Here is a 19,265-nt window from a genome sequence, read left to right on the forward strand (position 1 = left end):
CCCAATACCGCCCCCAGCTGGCAAAGTCAGGTTAAGGGTAGGTACCCTTACAAAAAACATGCAGTAATCCTGGTCTCTATACTGCCTCCCCCTGGTCAGACAGGTCGCCTGATGGAGGGGAAAGGAACTGTTTGGAATAACATGTTCCTTCCACCCGTTACATCCAACCGGGGAAACTCCCCCTGTCAGGTGAAAAGAAGCGGCTTGTACTCCTTAGACAACTGACACTGGGTGAAAAAAAATGGGTTACAAAAATCATGGGATATAAGTTTAAAATCACACCCGTGTGAACTGAGTGGTGCAACTCCCCTCTCCCCCCCCCCCCCCCCCCCCCCCCCATCTCTCCTCTCTCTCTCTCTCAGTAGCAGGCAACAGTGCAGCACTAATACTATCTCTCTCTTTCTGTTTCTGGCAAACAGCGCCCCTACTGGTACTAATAGTCATATACTGGTGCTCATGGCCACATATAGGTGAACACGGACATTGCTGTTCCTTGGAGTGGTTGCACCACTCAAAAAAAGAAAGTGTCAGTTTGGCGGGCGGGCAGGCAGCCAGCTATGTGTGTAGGGAGATCTTGTAGGCCAGGTTGACATCTTATATCAGATAGTAGATGTTGACATTATTGTTGACACGGATCACTCAAATGCATTGAATGAATGACAAGAGGAAGTGATGCCCCATAATTCACGCAAGCCCTCATGGGACAATGGGAACTTGTGGATAATGAAGATGATGGCATTTTATGACAGAGCCCACACACAGGGTGGGTGGAGAGGGTGGGGGGGAAGCAGAGCCCTGGGGCAGCTCACAGGAGGATGGAGCAACACCAGGCAACACCATCAGATACAGTAGTGGGAAAGTAACTAAGAACATTTACTCAAGTACTGTACTTAACTCATAGAATGCTGAAAGCGTTTTTAAACGTTTTATTATAGCCAAGCGCAAGAAGCGCATAACGTTTTTATACGTTTTATGGTCCAAAAAACGTTTTTTTATTGATTACTATAGTTCAACTATATTTGCGCCCGGACAACTCATAATGTAACACCGATCGGCTCTAAAAAGAGTTAAAACCCCCCCCTGCTGAAAAGAGGTGTTGGTCTGAGAAGCGTCTGGCACCGCCTATTGGTTGGTCTATGCGAGGACGTACGACGTATTGGAGACGGCCGTCCGGCATAGACCAACGCAGATGTCAGGGGATCTAAAATGGATGGGACAATGCTCTTGTTTGTGTGAATACACTCGATTCCCCCTCCCCTCCTGTTTCTACATGGTTTCTCCCGAGGGAGAATGGTGGGGGGGGGGGTCTCTTCCTCTTGGATCGCATTGGCAGTTCCCCCCCCACTCCCGAGTCCCCACTGCTTTCAACTGCAAGGCTTGCACTCACTCTCATTCTCGGAACAAGATACAACGCGATTTGCTCTCTGCCCGTATATAAACCTGCAACGATCGGCATTTGATTTCATAACGTAACGTTTGCCAGACACATGTGGAGTTAGTCATGGACAGATTGCACATCATTATCGAGGGCCCGCCATGATACGTTGGTCGCTGATCGCAAGCCGTACTGCTGCTGCGCTGCTCGCATCCAACCATCCAATCCATCCCCCTTTCTCGTTACAACAGGCTATTATAAACTCACCGTCGAGCAGCCTGCCCTGCACCTAATGTGATAAAATGAACGGCAGGACAAAATCGGATCGATTATTATCTGTCTATCAGCAACATACGGGTGTTTGTCTTGCAACGACAGGTGGTGCTTTCTCGTTTTTTTTCTTCCAAATACGTTGACGTGCTGCTTCTGCTGCTGCCGCATCCATCTCGTTGTTTTTCTTGTTTTTTTTCCCAAACATGTCCAGACACAATCCGATCCAGTCTCGCGTCTCACCTTATAGATACGCGAGACTGGATCGATGAGGTTAGTGGTATGTCTGGACATGTTTGGAGCGGCACACGACAATCGACAATAATGTTGATTATGCAAGATCATTTCCTCAAAGCCTAGTTGCCCCCCCCCCCCCCCCCGTTACTGCGATTGTTTGTAGCTCGAATCACAGAATGAGTTCAATGAGCGTAGGGAGAGGGCACATATGGGGCTACGATTGAAGAAAGTTTCCAAGTCCGTTTTATGATCAGATAATGTGCATCAAGACTCTCTGCTTTCATAAGAAAAAAACTAATACTGTAATTGCGAATGCAATGAGCACTTACTATGAGACCTAGCAGATCACGTCTGTCTGTCTGTCTGTCTGTCTGTCTGTCTGTCTGTGTGTGTGTGTGTGTGTGTGTGTGTGTGTGTGTCTGTCTGTCCCGCTTACTGTATATGTGGACCTGGCCCTTTTGTGCCCATATATGGAGCTGAGTGATTTGTGAGTCATGGTGACATGAGTGTGATGGCGTGGTCCTGCTTTGGGGACTCCTTATATGGTTATGGCTGAGTCATGGTGACATGAGTGTGATGGCGTCTTTTGTGACCATATATGGAGCTGGCGTGGTCCAAGCACTAACTATGACACCCTGCAGATCATGTCTGTAATTTATTCTAATTGTTATTGCAATTTACGATCTGCGTTCGCCTTCCGCGTTCGCGCGTCTTACTCGTAATAATAAAAATCACACCCCTGTGAAGTGAGCAGTGCAATGTTGTGAAGTGAGCAGTGCAACATTGCACTGCTCACTTCACTGGGGTGTGATTTCTATTATTATTACAGTATTAGTATTTTTCTTATGAAAGCAGAGAGTATTCTGTTTCATACGGTATATAGTATGTACATGTCGCTATAGGCCTTATTTTGTGAATATTTAGTTGTTAGGTCCATGCTCTCTAAAATTATCTTTTTCAGAGAACTTTAGAGATGGCATGGGCCTGAATAACTATTATTCACAAAATAAGGCCTATAGCGACATGTACATACTATATACCGTATGAAACAGTCGACTCTCTGCTTTCATAAGAAAAATACTAATACTGTAATAATAATAAAAATCACACCCCTGTGAAGTGAGCAGTGCAATTGCACTGCTCACTTCACAGGGGTGTGATTTTTCTGGGTGGTATTTTTCTTATGAAAGCAGAGAGTCTACTGTTTCATACGGTATATAGTATGTACATGTCGCTATAGGCCTTATTTTGTGAATAATAGTTCTTCGGGTCCATGCCTTCTCTAAAGTTCTCTGGTGGGCGCAAGCTGCATTCAATAGCCAATTAGTGACAAACTGTATATGTGTACAATGTGTACTGTTTTCCTCCTAAAAGTAGACATTCAGGGCTTTCATTCGGTATATGGTTTGTATAGGATATTATTTGTGCTCAATTTTATATCGGTCTTTTGAACAAAAAAAACTGAACTGAAATGTCTGTCAACTTCAGGCCTCCATATCTCTGTTGTTTTTTTTCACAAGCAGCGTGCAGGCAAAAGCAGGTGTTAGAAAAAGGTCAATATCTCCAGAATGGAAGATGGTAGAATCATATTATTTTTTTTAAATTGAAGTGGACAAGTTGGGCTTTCTTTTTATTTATGCGATTGTGATTCTCGCTATAAGAGGCCCCTCGCTGTGGGCCCCCCAAAAAGTTCAAAAAGCCCATGTTAAGCCTTCAGCACCAGTAAGCCAGGGTCCGCTAGAACCGTCTATGTGTTAAAAGTTGGGTTATGTAACTTTTGTTATTCGTCAATGAAATGCAGGGGGGTACAGTGCCCGGTGTCGAGTCGGTCGGACCCACGGTTGTCCAGAACCGCCCCAAAAAGGACTCTGCCCAGGCTCCATATTTAACACTCGTATAAACACTTCATATTTGGGCATGCCTGACACAACTCCATATGAATAAAGGGACACAGAGAGACACATACAGAAATCTCCACAGATGGGCATAAAACATACTGGCACACAGCCAGATGCGTGTAACGGTTACTCTGCATTTCTGGTTGTCCAGAACCAGCACATTTGGCATGCTTGACAAAGAATTCCATATATGGGCATAAAAGGGACATATACTGTACATAATAACTGGGTGGGGCATGCATTTCCGGTTGTACAGAACCAGAACAAAAGCCTCTGCCCGGGATCTGAACTTGATCACCCCTATATCCATATATGGATCTGAACTTGATCACCCCTATATCCATATATGGATCTGGACTTGATCACCCCTATATCCATATATGGATCTGGACTTGATCACCCCTATATCCATATATGGATCTGGACTTGATCACCCCTATATCCATATATGGATCTGGACTTGATCACCCCTATATCCATATATGGATCTGGACTTGATCACCCCTATATCCATATATGGATCTGGACTTGATCACCCCTATATCCATATATGGATCTGGACTTGATCACCCCTATATCCATATATGGATCTGGACTTGATCACCCCTATATCCATATATGGATCTGGACTTGATCACCCCTATATCCATATATGGATCTGGCCTGTTCTGACATCACAACATGGGCACCGCTCTGGATCAACATAATTATCAAATAATAGATAAAGTGGTTAAAATGATTGTGATGTCCTGTAGTGTAGCTGGGGAATCCCTAGTCTCCATGTTCTTCTATTTACATACATGTGGATAATGATATGTGCACAGTAGGTTTCAAAATTGATTTAATGTGATTCATGACGACATATGGCCTTCACAAGTATAGTTATACAATTACACACACACACACACACACACACACACTGTGAGCATAATAACACCACTGTCATTGTAGCATGAGGGGTATTTAGCATAACTGTCAATTAGACAGAGCAGCTGTGATGATAAGGAGCGCTTGTTTCTCTCCAGTTAATAACCAGACTGACCCCTCTCACCCGGCCCCATTATTACTGCATCTCAATGTGCAGCCACAGTTTTTACATTCACATCAATTAGTTATTCATCGTACGGTATTATACCACAGGTCAAAAATATAGTGGACACTATTCAGGTCCATCGACACCATGTAGATCAGTCGGTTCTCAAGCGTTTTCATATCAAGGACCCTCAAATTGAGGGCCAAATGTATTTAGGCTGTGGACCCCCATCAGAATCAGAATCTGAATTATTGTCACATCACAGTAAAACAGTTGATGACATTTGTTTCTGTGCATTGTTATGTTATCATTGTTATGTTATGTTCCCATCGTGAAAAACAAAGAAGGGCAAACGAGAGACGGGGGGTGGTGGGGGGGGGTTAGGAGATCAAGGCAAGAAAGAAAAATGTAGAAGCTCGTTCCGCACACAAACAGCACACTCGTGCTTCTACATTTTTGAAAAGGTGTTGTGCCAGGTCCTCCCAGTAGAGATGAGTTATGTAAAAACTAAAAAAGGAAGAAAAGGGATTGACATTTTTGAGTTACATGAGCTTGTAGATCTGCTATTTTTGAATAGCAAACATCCATACCTCCATACTTGGATGAAGTGGTTAAAATGATTGTGCTGTTGACCCCACTTTGAGAAACACCTACAGTATGTAGGCTAAATCAAATGAATCATGCTTTATAGCAGACACATTCCACATGATTTAATTTGTTAAACCACTGCACCTGATTGCTGACAAGTTATAATTATACTAAAAGGTGCTGCAAATGATGTGTCTTTTGGTTTATAAAATAACTAAGGCCTCATACACTGCACGTATGAAAAACGAAAAGTGTTTGGTGGTGTTTGATACCTGTGTATGAGGTGTCGGTTAAGCAACAGGTGTCTCATCATCTCTCATCTCTCCAGCTCTTTAGTAGACGGAAAATACATTTTCAGACACCAATTGTATCTAATCAGGAGAGACGAGTCATTAATCAGCTTACATTTTATAGTCCTTTCACTTCCAATTCTGTCTGATCTTTTTATTTTCTTTATTTCATCCCATCCATTCTACTTGGTTCTCTCTCCTGATTGGATGGACAAACTGCAAATGTCTTTTCTGTTCACTAACGAGATGGAGTGATGAGGAGACCTCTATTATGGAACACTTCATGGCAATGATTACTCTCAGACTGGAGCTATTTAACACGTATTTCCCCCCAAATCACATCACTTGAAGCACCTCTTACTTAATGTGGTGAGCGATTACACAAAACAATTTAGTTTGATAGACTTGTATGTTCGCCATCTATCTTTATTGTTTTGTTGTTTCCTCTTTCCAGTTATGAAATAGCTTTTCCAATGCATGATGGTATATGTAGTATGTAGGTTCCTGTAGGGCATTGACACGACGGTAGACAGGAACGCCCACAAACGCCACATCCGGTTTTAGCCCATAGAGTTATAATAGCGTACGTTCCTTTGGATCACTTTCAGAGCGATTTGTTGGATGATAGAAATATTGACAACCAAGAAGAATCCATCAGAAGGACATCTGGAACGCAATCGTTCAGTTGCCCTCGGAATGTTGACTTATTACGTATACGAGATGATTTAGCCATGGTTCACATGGTGCTGGTCTGTCATGGCTGAACTTCAACCTGTTTTACACACTTTTCCCATTTAGAACATTAACGTCTACATACATGTTTAGATTTCATATATATAGTGCTCGCTGCACGCTGCCGTTGACTATCATTGCGCCGTTTGCACGCGTTCACGTATGAAACATTCGTTCACGTACCGTTGACCCAATAACATGAACGTGCGCAATGATAGTCAACGGACCAGCGCTGGCGCGATCTGCAATGTCAAATTCGGCCACTATGTCCATTTCGCCTCAGGGTTTCCTCCGGGTGCCATCTCTATTAATACTCTAAGGTATGTCCAGGTACCCTCATGGTTCCCCGAGGGGGTTCCAAATGGCCCTTTGCGGTTGTGTAACTGAGAGTGTACACATGGAAAGTACATGTGTACAAAGTCCTTTACAAGTCCAAATGGACTTGTAAAGGTCTATTTTAAGGGCCCATCCTTGAAATTAAAAGTTTGAGAACCACTGAAAAGAAAAGAGCCTTAATTTGTATAAGTGGTAAGACCTCTGAAGGAAGTAAGGAAGGTGCCCAATTTCTTTCCAATATGGCTGCATAGAGGCTGTTGGTAGTGATCGCTGGTGGTTTGTGAAATCAGCTGGGACACTTTGTTTCTGTCGGGTGGGAACCTCATATGTAAAAAGGACACTTTGTTTCTGTCGGGTGGGAACCTCATATGTAAAATGACACTTTGTTTCTGTCGGGTGGGAACCTCATATGTGAAAAGACACTTTGTTTCTGTCGGGTGGGAACCTCATATGTAAAATGACACTTTGTTTCTGTCGGGTGGGAACCTCATATGTGAAAAGACACTTTGTTTCTGTCGGGTGGGAACCTCATATGTAAAATGACACTTTGTTTCTGTCGGGTGGGAACCTCATATGTGAAAAGACACTTTGTTTCTGTCGGGTGGGAACCTCATATGTAAAAAGCTGTTACTTTTCAGGATTTAAAGTAGCAGATCGACTAGACTTTTGAGACTTTACGCCCTCGAGTAGGGCATAAAGTTACGAAGAAAACACAAACAAGTTTAAAACTCCATTCAAAGTGAAAAGTACTTTGATTTTCCACCATTTCTTTTGTTTATTATTATTGCTTTTTAAATCCTTTCACGGGCGGAATCACAAATCAGCGACGCGAACGTGTCATTTAACAGTTTGACGTGAATGGGGAACCATGTGGCCTTTCTGTGATGAGCCTCGTGGAGTGCTGCTACAATGGGAGTTTCGTGAGCTCCACTGCTTCTCTAAAATGCCAGAGTAGCGCAGCTGAAGTGCAGTTGTCACCTAGCAAACACAACACCGTTCATCATCCCAGCTGGAGTCGTGCTCAACCTTTATATTAGCTGCTCTGGAGGTGGCGTGTGTGAAGAAGTATGTACTTCCTCCCTTTTTTTGTTCTCCAGGTGCATTCACAGCAGTGATGGAAGAAATACAAGTAGCAATACCACCACAGTATATAAAACATCTATTATAACGTTGCTGTTGGGCAGAAACCTTCATATTAATCTTCATATTTTAACTTTTTGTGTATTATTTTATATATCTCTGCTGTCGGACAGAAACCAGCTAACTAACATGATACTTTTGATGCTTTTGTATGATGTTGTAGTGCTGTAGTGCGCTTTGAGGACTTGAAAAAGCACTATAAAAATGCAATTCATCATAGGGCGTTAATTTTTGAAATAACAAAATGTTAGAATATGGAGATAAGAGGTTTCTGCCCGACAGCAACAATACTGTACGTAGTGTTCTGTATTTAGTCCGTTCCTTTTCTTATACACCAAACCTCTTTTGGAAATAGCTGATCTCCAAGCTCAGCGAGCTTGGGGGAAAAAGCATAAACAAAGCCTTTTTAATGAGGGAACATCTTTGAAGCCACACATACACCAACACACAAGCTAAGGGATTAACTTTTCAAATCTTCATACGCACACACATGCATACTGAATGTGCACAGCGTTTTCTCCTTGAGAAGGCAACATGTGGCAATTAAAATGATAATGATTTCATAATAACTTCAAGCCGTGTTGCCTGGCATCTTTGCATGTGCCTGAGAAACACGCATAACACACACACACACACACACATCCACACTTGTAATTATCGCCTTCACACAATGGCAAATGATAAATTAATATGACGATTTCCACGTCTGCCGACATCATCTAGCTTGTATTGTAGACTGAAGTAATCTGCTAATCCTCTCCGTCTCTCTCACTGCCTCCAACACATAAACAGACAACGCATATCCTCATTTATAAGCACTGCTTTTATATGGATTCAGCCACCTACCTCGTTTACTTGCCGATGGCTAATTTAATTAAACCAAATATATGAAACAGATTTGAGTTTTACTGCTCGCTAATATTTATAGGAGTAAAAGCGCACACACACGCACAACTTAAACACACCCACCGCACTCCTACACAATTCAGTAAGACAGTGCGTGTGCTCGCGTGCAGTCACACACACACACCAATGCTTCGCATACGCACAAAGGCTCATACTCCTTTGTTTTAATTTTACTCAACAGAGAGTACAAACATGTTTCACTCTTTGAAATTAAATTAACAATGACATTAACACTATTTTACTGTGTACACAACCGCCACTCTCCCACACACGCACGCACGTGCGCGCGCACACACACACACACACACACACACACACACACATTAAGGATGTGAACATATACAGTACATTAAATAATGTGACGTTAAAGCAGCACAGATGACAGTCGGACTGTAATGGGGGTTTTGATTGATTGTGTGTGTGTGTGTGTGTGTGTGTGTGTGTGTGTGTGTGGGGGGGGGGGGGGGGGGGTGTCCGTGCGTGCGTGCGTGCATGTCTGTGTGTGGGTGTTTTTACAGTACAAGTCATTCAAAGGCAATCTAAAAGAATAACACAAAAAGGCGCACACAAACAAACAAGTACTACACAACCCTTTGTTGCTGTCACAAGAATGATGCCGGCAAAAGGATTTGCCCGGACCTTTCCTGGTGGCCTGCCGCCTACGGTCGCGGCCCACCGGGAATATGACCGGTACGTCCTATGGCCAGTCCAGCCCTGTGTTCAAGGAGTGAATTATGTTGTTCACCCTGAATAGAGATTCTAGGATTCACGTGGTTAACAATCCTATTTTAATGTAAAAATGAATAAAAATATTATTGAAAAAAACAAAAACAATCCTATTTTAAAATTGGCTAATGGGAAGGGATTGGATGGACCTCTTGGTCAGTGCAGCGTAGATGTGAGGTCTGCGTAGATGCCAGAACACTAGATGTGAGGTCTGCGTAGATCTTACAGTATATATGAATAGAGAAGGCACCCAGCGGAAACCCTGAGGAGAAATGGACATAGTGGCCGAATGAAGGTATTGCAGCCTGGCCCCAAACACATGAACGCGCTGGTCCGTTGACTATCATTGTGCACGTTCACGACGGCAGCACGCTCGTGCGCGTTCGTGCACGTTCAACGGCAGCGCGTTCATGTGTTTGGGGCCAATCCATCCCAGAATGCACTCTGTTCCTACGCGGAAGGAGGAGTGAAATCGCCTCATGCGCTTTTGAGCAACTTAATGCAAGTGGATGGAAGGAGAACTCGGATGCCGTCTCTATTCATATATACTCTAAGGCGTAGATGCCAGAACTCTAGATGTGAGGTCTGCGTAGATGCCAGAACTCTAGATGTGAGGTCTGCGTAGATGCCAGAACTCTAGATGTGAGGTCTGCGTAGATGCCAGAACTCTAGATGTGAGGTCTGCGTAGATGCCATAACTCTATATGTGAGGGCTGCGTAGATGACAGAACTCTAGATGTAAGGTCTGCGTAGATGCCAGAACTCTAGATGTGAGGTCTGCGTAGATGCCAGAACTCTAGATGTGAGGTCTGCGTAGATGCCAGAACTCTAGATGTAAGGTCTGCGTAGATGCCAGAACTCTAGATTTGAGGTCTGCGTAGATCCCAGAACTCTAGATGTGAGGTCTGCGTAGATGCCAGAACTCTAGATGTGAGGTCTGCGTAGATGCCATAACTCTAGATGTGAGGTCTGCGTACATGCCAGAACTCTAGATGTGAGGTCTGCGTAGATGCCAGAACTCTAGATGTGAGGTCTGCGTAGATGCCAGAACTCTAGATGTGAGGTCTGCGTAGATGCCAGAACTCTAGATGTGAGGTCTGCGTAGATGACAGAACTCTAGATGTGAGGTCTGCGTAGATGACAGAACTCTAGATGTAAGGTCTGCGTAGATGCCAGAACTCTAGATGTAAGGTCTGCGTAGATGCCAGAACTCTAGATGTGAGGTCTGCGTAGATGCCAGAACTCTAGATGTGAGGGCTGCGTAGATGCCAGAACTCTAGATGTGAGGGCTGCGTAGCGGCCCGAAACTCTAGTAAAATGAAGTTCCACACAATGATTTGGCGGCCCCGTGTTGTAACAAGGATGACTATGGTTCCCGGACCACCTGTTGAAGACCCAGAGGTGCTTACACACCAAGGGTGTTTTTCTTTTTTTTTTTCAAACTGTGTCATGCAAACATCCACAGAATATGTTGCCTGAATAGAATAGAATAGAATGCTTTATTTGTCATTTTTTAACAACTGTGAACAACTGTGAACAACTGTGGACAGCAGAAAAAACGAAATTGCGATGTGCTGAAGTGCACGGGCCGCAGCAACTTGGGTCGCGCCGCCACAAACTTTTTCTTACATCATAGAAGAAAAGAATAGGGTGGGGGGGGGGGGGGAGCATGGAGTGGGTTAGGGGTATTGACAGAGAGGGAGGGGGGGTGGGGATGAGGACATCATATCACATACAGTTGCATTGTGTAGGCACGGGAACTTGGGTGGGGGTGGGGGGTTGGGTTAAGGTCAGAGGGCAAAAAACACACTGTACTTCACACAACGCTTCATGGTCATCACACTTCACAAATGTTCCATGGTCATCACACCACAAGAAGCACTGTCTGAAAACAGGAAAAAAAAATCTCACAACCGGGCAGCAGGTTGGGGGGGGTGCGGGGTGAGGTGGGGGTTGGGGGTGGATAGGGAGAAGGCGGAATGTGGTGCGGGATGTGTGTGAAATGTCTTGTTAGTTCATTGTATGTGTTTGTGTATCCTGAGCGGCTCCCGGATCTGTGTGTCCCAGGGTCACATAATCTCAAGTCCAGATAGTGGGAGGTAAACACAGCTAGCTGTGCAGACTGCGGCCTTGGTTCTCAGTCCAAAAACACCCTCAGTTGGCTGTGTGGTGGGTGCGGGCGGGGGGGGGCAGGGGAGTGGGTGCTCGTGGTTTCTCTCAACTGTCTTTTCCATCTGTAAGGGAAGCCGGTTTAATGGCCCGTTAATCAGGATTTTTTAGCGAGGAGACGAACTTTTACTCATCTTCTTCCCCTCTCAGTTGTGCCCGCAGCAAAATTCCTTGCAGTGTGGTCAAACGCTCCAGGGTGATATCCATTTTCCGGTCTTGGGCAATGAGTCTTTCAGAAAGTCTAACGAGGGTGGTATCCAGCTTCTGATTAAGCTCAATTAATGCCGCAGACTGAGTGTCCAGCTTCCGATTGAGCTCCACTAGGGCCGTAGTCTGAGTTCCCACAACTCTGCACAGGTCGTTTGCCACAGAGGCCAGATTTGGAGCGCCCTTATCCGCTCCTTTCGAAATCTTCCGGTAGATCAGGCCCAGTCCTAGGCCCAATATGGCGAGGCTTGTCACCAAAAATCCAATGATGTAGATGTCTTCTACATCTTCCACGCTGAGTATACTTAGGCATAAGATCCCCCATTTTTCGTAGTAAGGGTCTTTAACATACCCAGCAGCAAATGTCCCCGCCGGGCAATCAGCCTCGCCAGCTCCGGCATGCCTTTCTGAAAAAATCTTGTCAAATGCGCTCAAGGACCAACTAATTAATTCCATATTTGGCGAGAGATTTAGGTTTTAGACGAGAGAGACGGTGTAGAGAGACACGAGCAGAAGCAAGCAGGAATACAGATAGGGAGGAGGAGAGAGAAAACGTGACCGCCCTCTTCGAGTAAGAAACTTACGAGATCAATTTGTCACTGTGAATAAAAGCATCAACCACAGGAAGATTAGTTGTCGCTAATGGGAATCCATTTAATAAACAAACAATGTATGAATGAATCATCAACTATGTGAATAGTTCTGATGTGAAATACTCAACCGCATTTTTATTAAATTTTATATTCCATTTATTCATCGCACCCAGTTATGTAAAGACGTGTGTACGTGATTTTGTTTTGAGTAATACCTCTATATTCGCATAGTAATCATGTTCAGTAACGGAAGTGTCTGCATCTCTCCAGCTCTTTAGTAAATAAAAAAGCATTTTCGGATGGGTATGCCAATTTCATGAAATCAGCAGAGACAACTCATACAGAACACACGATAAACAAGTGAAATTGTAAGTGATTAATGAAACGACAACAAAACAAAAATGAGCAGACAAATTTGATATTGGAACACTTTACAATTGAGGCTGATGCATGGGTCTTTTCACAAGATTGGATGAAATTGGTGACCCACCTGAAAATGTGTCCTGTTTATTATAGTGCTGGAGAAACGGGGAGACTCCTGTGACTGAACAAACACTCTGTAGACTATAGCAATGATTACTAGCAGAATGTAGAGGCTTTTTCTTTTTAACAAAAAAACTAAAAGATCAGTTGAATTCTAAAATAGTGCCTTAAAAAGCAACAATTAAGTTAACACTTACAGCGCTAGCATTTATTGATAAATTATGATCTAATTCACAACAGAATTTTTCCCAGTTGAGCTCTTATTTTGAAAAGTCACATTTCCAGACTACCGGAAGTGAACATAACCTAGTAAGTGGAACAGGTCCTGGACAGGCCTTGTTTACAAGATGGGTCTATACCGGGGCACTAGAGGGCTCCACATCGTCGGCTCTGTGCCATCAAAGAAACGTTGTTTTGACCAAAAATGCCACCTGGGACAAGGAATAGGAGATACAGGCGATTGAAAGAAACAGATAGAATGGATTATTATGGCGAGGACGATCTAAGATGGGTGATCCATTGTCATGACAACAACAGGTTGCTAACGCAAGTAGCATTTTGGCTTGATCGATCGAAAGCGCTATAAAAGTTCAATTGCCATTGATCTACGCCAATGGCGGTAAGCGTAGTATTAAATAATAGGCTTCAATTGACCGCGCCAAGGAGGGTGTTAGGAGGGTGTTAAGCTCACTTTCTAAGTGTATGTCACTTGCCTAAAAATCACCCTATAGCAGTAGCCTATCTCGCACTCTTTTTTAACAACCACAAGCTGTTTTTCAGATGAGCTCTCGCTACAAAGTGATTTGACTTGGAGCACACTACTAACAGGGGTGTTTGATGAAATGTCACACACCACGTGGCGACGGTGGCTCAGGGGTAGAGTGGCTGGATGGTAACCGCAAGGTTGCCAGTTCGAACCTGGGCTCCCCAAAGAGTTAGTTTCGAAGCAAAACACTGAACGCCTAATTGCTCCAGTCCCGATAGTACCTTGCATGGTTTCCGCCGCCATCAGTGTATGAATGTGTGTGTGAATAGGTAAATGTAATGCACAATCTATGTAAAGCACCTTGGATAAAGGCGCTATTATAAATGCACCATTTACCATTTCACACACTTATTGCTTCATCAAAGACAAGCATAAACACCTGGTGTTCATGCATGTTACTGATCTATTATGCAGGGATGCTACATTCAACTCACGCAAACATAATTATCCCTGCATTCCATTCCCATCAAGTCTTGCAAGATACTTTGTGTTCATATCGTGGTAGTAGGTTATAAGTTCTAAATAGTCAACTCAGCATAATATGTGCTATGTGCTAATATGGTACTTTATGGTACAACGTTTCGACCCATGTGGGGCGGCGGTGGCTCAGGGGTAGAGTGCCTGGATGGGAACCGCAAGGTTGCCAGTTCGAACCTGGGCTCCCCCAGAGTTACTGTCGAAGTGTCCTTGAGCAAGACACTGAACCCCTAATTGCTCCCGATGTGCTAGTGCCTTGCATGGTTTCCGCTGCCATCGGTGTATGAATGGGTGAATGTAATGCACAATCTATGTAAAGCGCCTTGGATAAAGGTGCTATATAAATGCACCATTTACCATTTACCATGTGTGTCACCATACCAATACCTTCCTTCATCATTGTATGTTTTTGATCAGTTTGGCGCCGCTGACTGTGTGTGTGTGTGTGTTGTCTTCTCCTACTAAACTACACAGTTTGCACACATCTCACCATGCACAACAGCAACAGCTAGCCTGTCCACACATCAACCACTACTTTGCATTCATATTCATGTCATATTTACAGTACTACGGCCTTCACAGTGACCGGGATATTTCCAACCCCCTCAAAACTCGCTGATCTGCTCCACACCACCTCAGGCCCCTCCCCCTCTGGCTGCTGTCCTTTGCACGGACAGGCGATTGAGGCTGGCGAACACTCTACCTTAGTAACAGTAGCCTACGCATCAACACAATTACTACATACAACAAACAACATGCCACGAAGAACAGCCTCAAGGACCCTGGCACATCAGGTTAAGAATGAGATGTTTTTTGTGATTTAGGAATGTGTCGTTCCTGAGCTAAGTCATTGCATCTGTCTGTATGTATTTTGTCATTGTGTTGTTCCGAAGGCACGGGATCTGTCTTCCCCTTCCGTCGAGTGGTGGATTATTGATATGTTATGATTCAACAATTCAATAATGTAGCTGTTGGTACTTCCCTGTCCGGGTGGACAAACCCTGTTGTTTTTGCGTGCTAACGGTAGGCGGTTAACAAAACGTCTCCATTTATACAGATAAATGTGTGATTGTGCTGTTCAGTGTGTGACGCTGGGTGTTCCACACACTGAACATATTGTGTGATTGTGCTGTTCAGTGTGAGACGCTGGGTGTTCCACACACTGAACATATTGTGTGATTGTGCTGTTCAGTGTGTGACGCTGGGTGTTCCACACACTGAACATCATTTGCTGTTCATATATTCAGAACGGGTAAGGACTAGTGTAAATAATTCAGCACAGATTGTTACACCCAGAGAGAAAATGATTGACTTCTGGTTGAGCTGACCTGATTGCAGACGGTTTGTGTTTGTGACTCATGATGCTGTTCCCTAGAGATAGACTCTCAAACTTTCTTTTCATTTCAAGGACCCCAATCTGATTATTTCTGTTGTCTCCGGGAACACAATCTAAATGGTAAATGGTGCATTTATATAGCGCCTTTATCCAAGGCGCTTTACATAGATTGTGCTTCGTTCATTACATTCACCCGTTCACACACACCGATAGCGGGAGCATTTAGGGGTTCAGAGTCTTGCTCAAGGACACTTTGACACAAACTCTGGGGGAGCCCGGGATCAAACCGGGATCCTCGCAGTTCCCATCCGGCCACTCTACCAGCCACTCTACCCCTGAGTCACTACCGCCCTGTAATTATAACAATTACTACTATAATATAGAGCTATTGAACACACACACACACACACACACTAACAAATAATATATATATACTGTATACTCCATGCCAATGCAGGTGGCAAGCTATTATTATACAAACTATATGATTATAGCATTAAAAAAGGCAAAGACAAAGCAAAGACTTTCCGACTAGCTGGTGCTACCTTTCGTCCTCCTCCCTATAATCCCTGATTAACGAGATCCATCCATGTTGACAGTTTAATTGAATGCACACAGTGCCTACAGATTAGCCTATTCATTCACATGTACACACTCTCTCCTGTACATCCCCGTACATTCCCCACCACACTCCGAGGGATTAATACGGTGAAGTATGTAGCAACGCACGCACGCGCTCACACTCCCCACAAGATCAAAGATCATCCGTGTTTATCACACTCGAGGCTAACAGCTGAAGCTATAAGCTGATGACAGTGGTAAACATGCACACACGCATGGACACACCACACACACACACACACACACACACACACAGTGCTGCGGCTGATAGTGTTAGAGGTGTTGGCATAATACTTGAATGAAAAAAACAAGTTGTTACATTGCCCAGTACTGTTAACTTTTGTATGGACTTCACAACCCACTACACTGTCTTGGGGCAGTGGTTGCCTAAAGGTTTGAAGAGTTTGTAACCGGCGACTCCCAGGTTTTCAGTGGGTTGGGTGAACGGCATATGTACATGTGAGGGATAGACACACTAGACACGCACTGTGCAGAGATGTATCAGTGCTTCTCAAAGTGGGGTCTGGGGACCACCAGGGGTCCTTGAGGGGGTTCCATTGTGTTTCCAGCTAAAATGTTTATGCCTATAGCACAGCAGACAATTGTGACGCGTTGGGAGCTTTTAGGTCTCCTAGTTTTTGTGTGTGTGTGTGTGTGTGTGTGTGTGTACATAATATACAGTAATGTACTCGGTGTGTGCGTGTCTGAGTGTAGTGTATACACGCACATTACTACATTATGTTTACCTGATGTGGTACTTTAGGTTTAGTGATGCAGTGATGGTATATGTATTAGCATTCATGTGTTCTCTTTCTGTGTGTGTGTGTGTGTGTGTGTGTGTGTGTGTGTGTGCAGTCATATGTCTGGTAGGTTTGGGTCTGGTGGTTTTCTTCTTCAGTTTCCTGCTCTCTATCTTCCGCTCCAAGTACCACGGCTACCCTTACAGGTAACTATAGCAACCTTGCATCCACTGTAAACACCACGCATGCACGCACGCACACAATGAGACGCACGACTGCCTGCAATCTAGATGAGCATGAAACTTGCTGAGTTCATATGCATACTCCCCAAATGATGAACCCTGAATATGTGAGTGAGTGACCCCATGACCTTTTCTTCTAGTGCAGTGGTTCTCAAACTTTTAGATTTATTTCAAGGACCCCCAGTTTAATATGCACCAGGCCCATTTGTTACAAGTGTCTATCTCTGCCTCTGGGACCGCAATATGCTATAAATAACTCTCAGAATTTACAGTGCCCTAAACTCCTCAAGAGCCCCTGGGGGTCTGTGGGCCCCAGTATAAAGAATACTGTTCTAGCCACACTGACATGGTCCCTTCTGGTTTCGGTGACTCCATGCCCTTTTATCACATGTGTGTCTAAACTGTCAGCCTGACCAATATTGAGCTTTTGATGTCTATTATCTTTCCAGATTAAGCTGTTCCCCTTCATGACTTTTCCTAAATATTTAATCCAAAATGATCTTTCCTTCACCTGAGTGAAATATGAAATGAGGCATCTTTATACCATCCCGGACGTACATTTCTACCTAAATTGACTGCTCTCAACGCATACAGAGAATGAGAGAAGGTCTTCACACCTTCAGACCACCATCATTGTTCTAGTTAATGGGATCATTTGCATGTCACTATCAGCTCAAAACTTGGCAAAGCAAACTCTCTCCTCTAATCCCCATCTCACTCACTCACTCACTCACTCACTCACTCACTCACTCACTCACTCTCACACACACACACACACACACACACACACACACACACACACACACACACACACACACGCACACGCATTTTAACCATTTATTTATGTCCACACAAAGGATATGCGTACAAGGACACAGATATTATAGGTGCATTAGAGTTACATCTGCAAAATCATGGCATGTGTTTTCATAATACAATAGGCATGTCACTCAGTACTCTATGGGTCTAAGTAACAGCGTCTCCGCCATATATGACGGCTGCCAATTATAGCAGAGACACCACAATACTTTGCCAGCCTTTTTGCCTCCTTTTTGGGCATCCCAAGTTGTTGGAACCCTCTAACAACACACACACAACGCTGCATGTTGTAAAATCGTAGCGTGGCGTATGCGGAAGTACCTTTTAGACCTCTGTGGGCTATAGGTCTGTTTGTGGTGGTGCTGCGTCACATACTTAATCTATGGGTTCACAGCTACAGCAATCACGGTGCTTCATATGTCTGTCATATTTATTTACATCAGATCTCACAGTTACCATTACTAAAGGAGCACACTTTCCCTCATCATATCCATGCCGTAGAGTTATATCGGATCTACGCTCTTCAGTGTGATATGTTTTTTCTAAAAAGTGTACAGAAAGTGTTAAAATGTTACCAGATCTGACTGAGAGACTGCCATTGGATGTTTTTAAAAAAATTAGTTTTTTTCTTGTGGTATGAAGGCATGGAATGATAGCTTCAAATTGACATATTGGTTGTTCAGGTTGACCCACCAGTTTTGGAGATATATGGCTATAATGTCTTACAGAAAACAGCGAGTTGAGAAAACAGGCTTGAAAGGTTCACTTCTGTAACATTACACCTATGCTACCTAGCATTTATTTCAATTTCAGCTCTGACATTTATTTTTAGACATGCTCTAGTATGTGAAGAGTCTGCCTGTGCTATTAACTCCAGCTTTTCTCCGTGAAAAGCTGGAGGCTCACTGGCTCAGTGGCGAATATATCGACGGTGCAACCGGTGCAATGCACCGGGCCCAGTGCCCCCAAGGGGCCCATGAAGGGCACCGGGCCCAGTGCCCCCAAGGGGCCCATGAAGGGCACCGGGCCCAGTGCCCCCAAGGGGCCCATGAAGGGGGAAGAAGAAGAAAAAAAAGAGTCAAGACGACGGTGAAAGCCTGGTTTCAGAGGCTACTCGATCGCAGGAAGAGTAACACCAAGGATTTGTCAGTGATGTCACTGTTTATAAACAGCTTCAAGTCCATACTACTTCCGTTTTGCATAACAGTGACATCATTGCCGCTCCTTCTTGGTATCTTTACCACAGCCTTGTTTCAACGTGTGTGTTACTGTGTTCATGCG

The 19,265-nt window shown here is 44.1% G+C and overlaps 1 protein-coding gene across 2 annotated transcripts in view; it reads left to right on the forward strand.

Annotated features, from left to right (window-relative positions):
- Positions 1–19,265, forward strand: part of tusc3 (tumor suppressor candidate 3) — a 118,224-nt gene that overhangs the window by 97,711 nt on the left and 1,248 nt on the right. For both annotated transcript variants that reach the window (XM_080759140.1, XM_080759141.1), the window contains exon 9: positions 17,039–17,129. In XM_080759140.1, the coding sequence (XP_080615266.1) occupies positions 17,039–17,129 (91 nt within the window). The remainder of the gene's footprint in view (positions 1–17,038; positions 17,130–19,265) is intronic.

This window comes from Protomyctophum bolini (genome assembly GCF_963924005.1).
Source record: "Protomyctophum bolini genome assembly, chromosome: 3".
Classification (NCBI taxonomy): Eukaryota; Metazoa; Chordata; class Actinopteri; order Myctophiformes; family Myctophidae; genus Protomyctophum; species Protomyctophum bolini.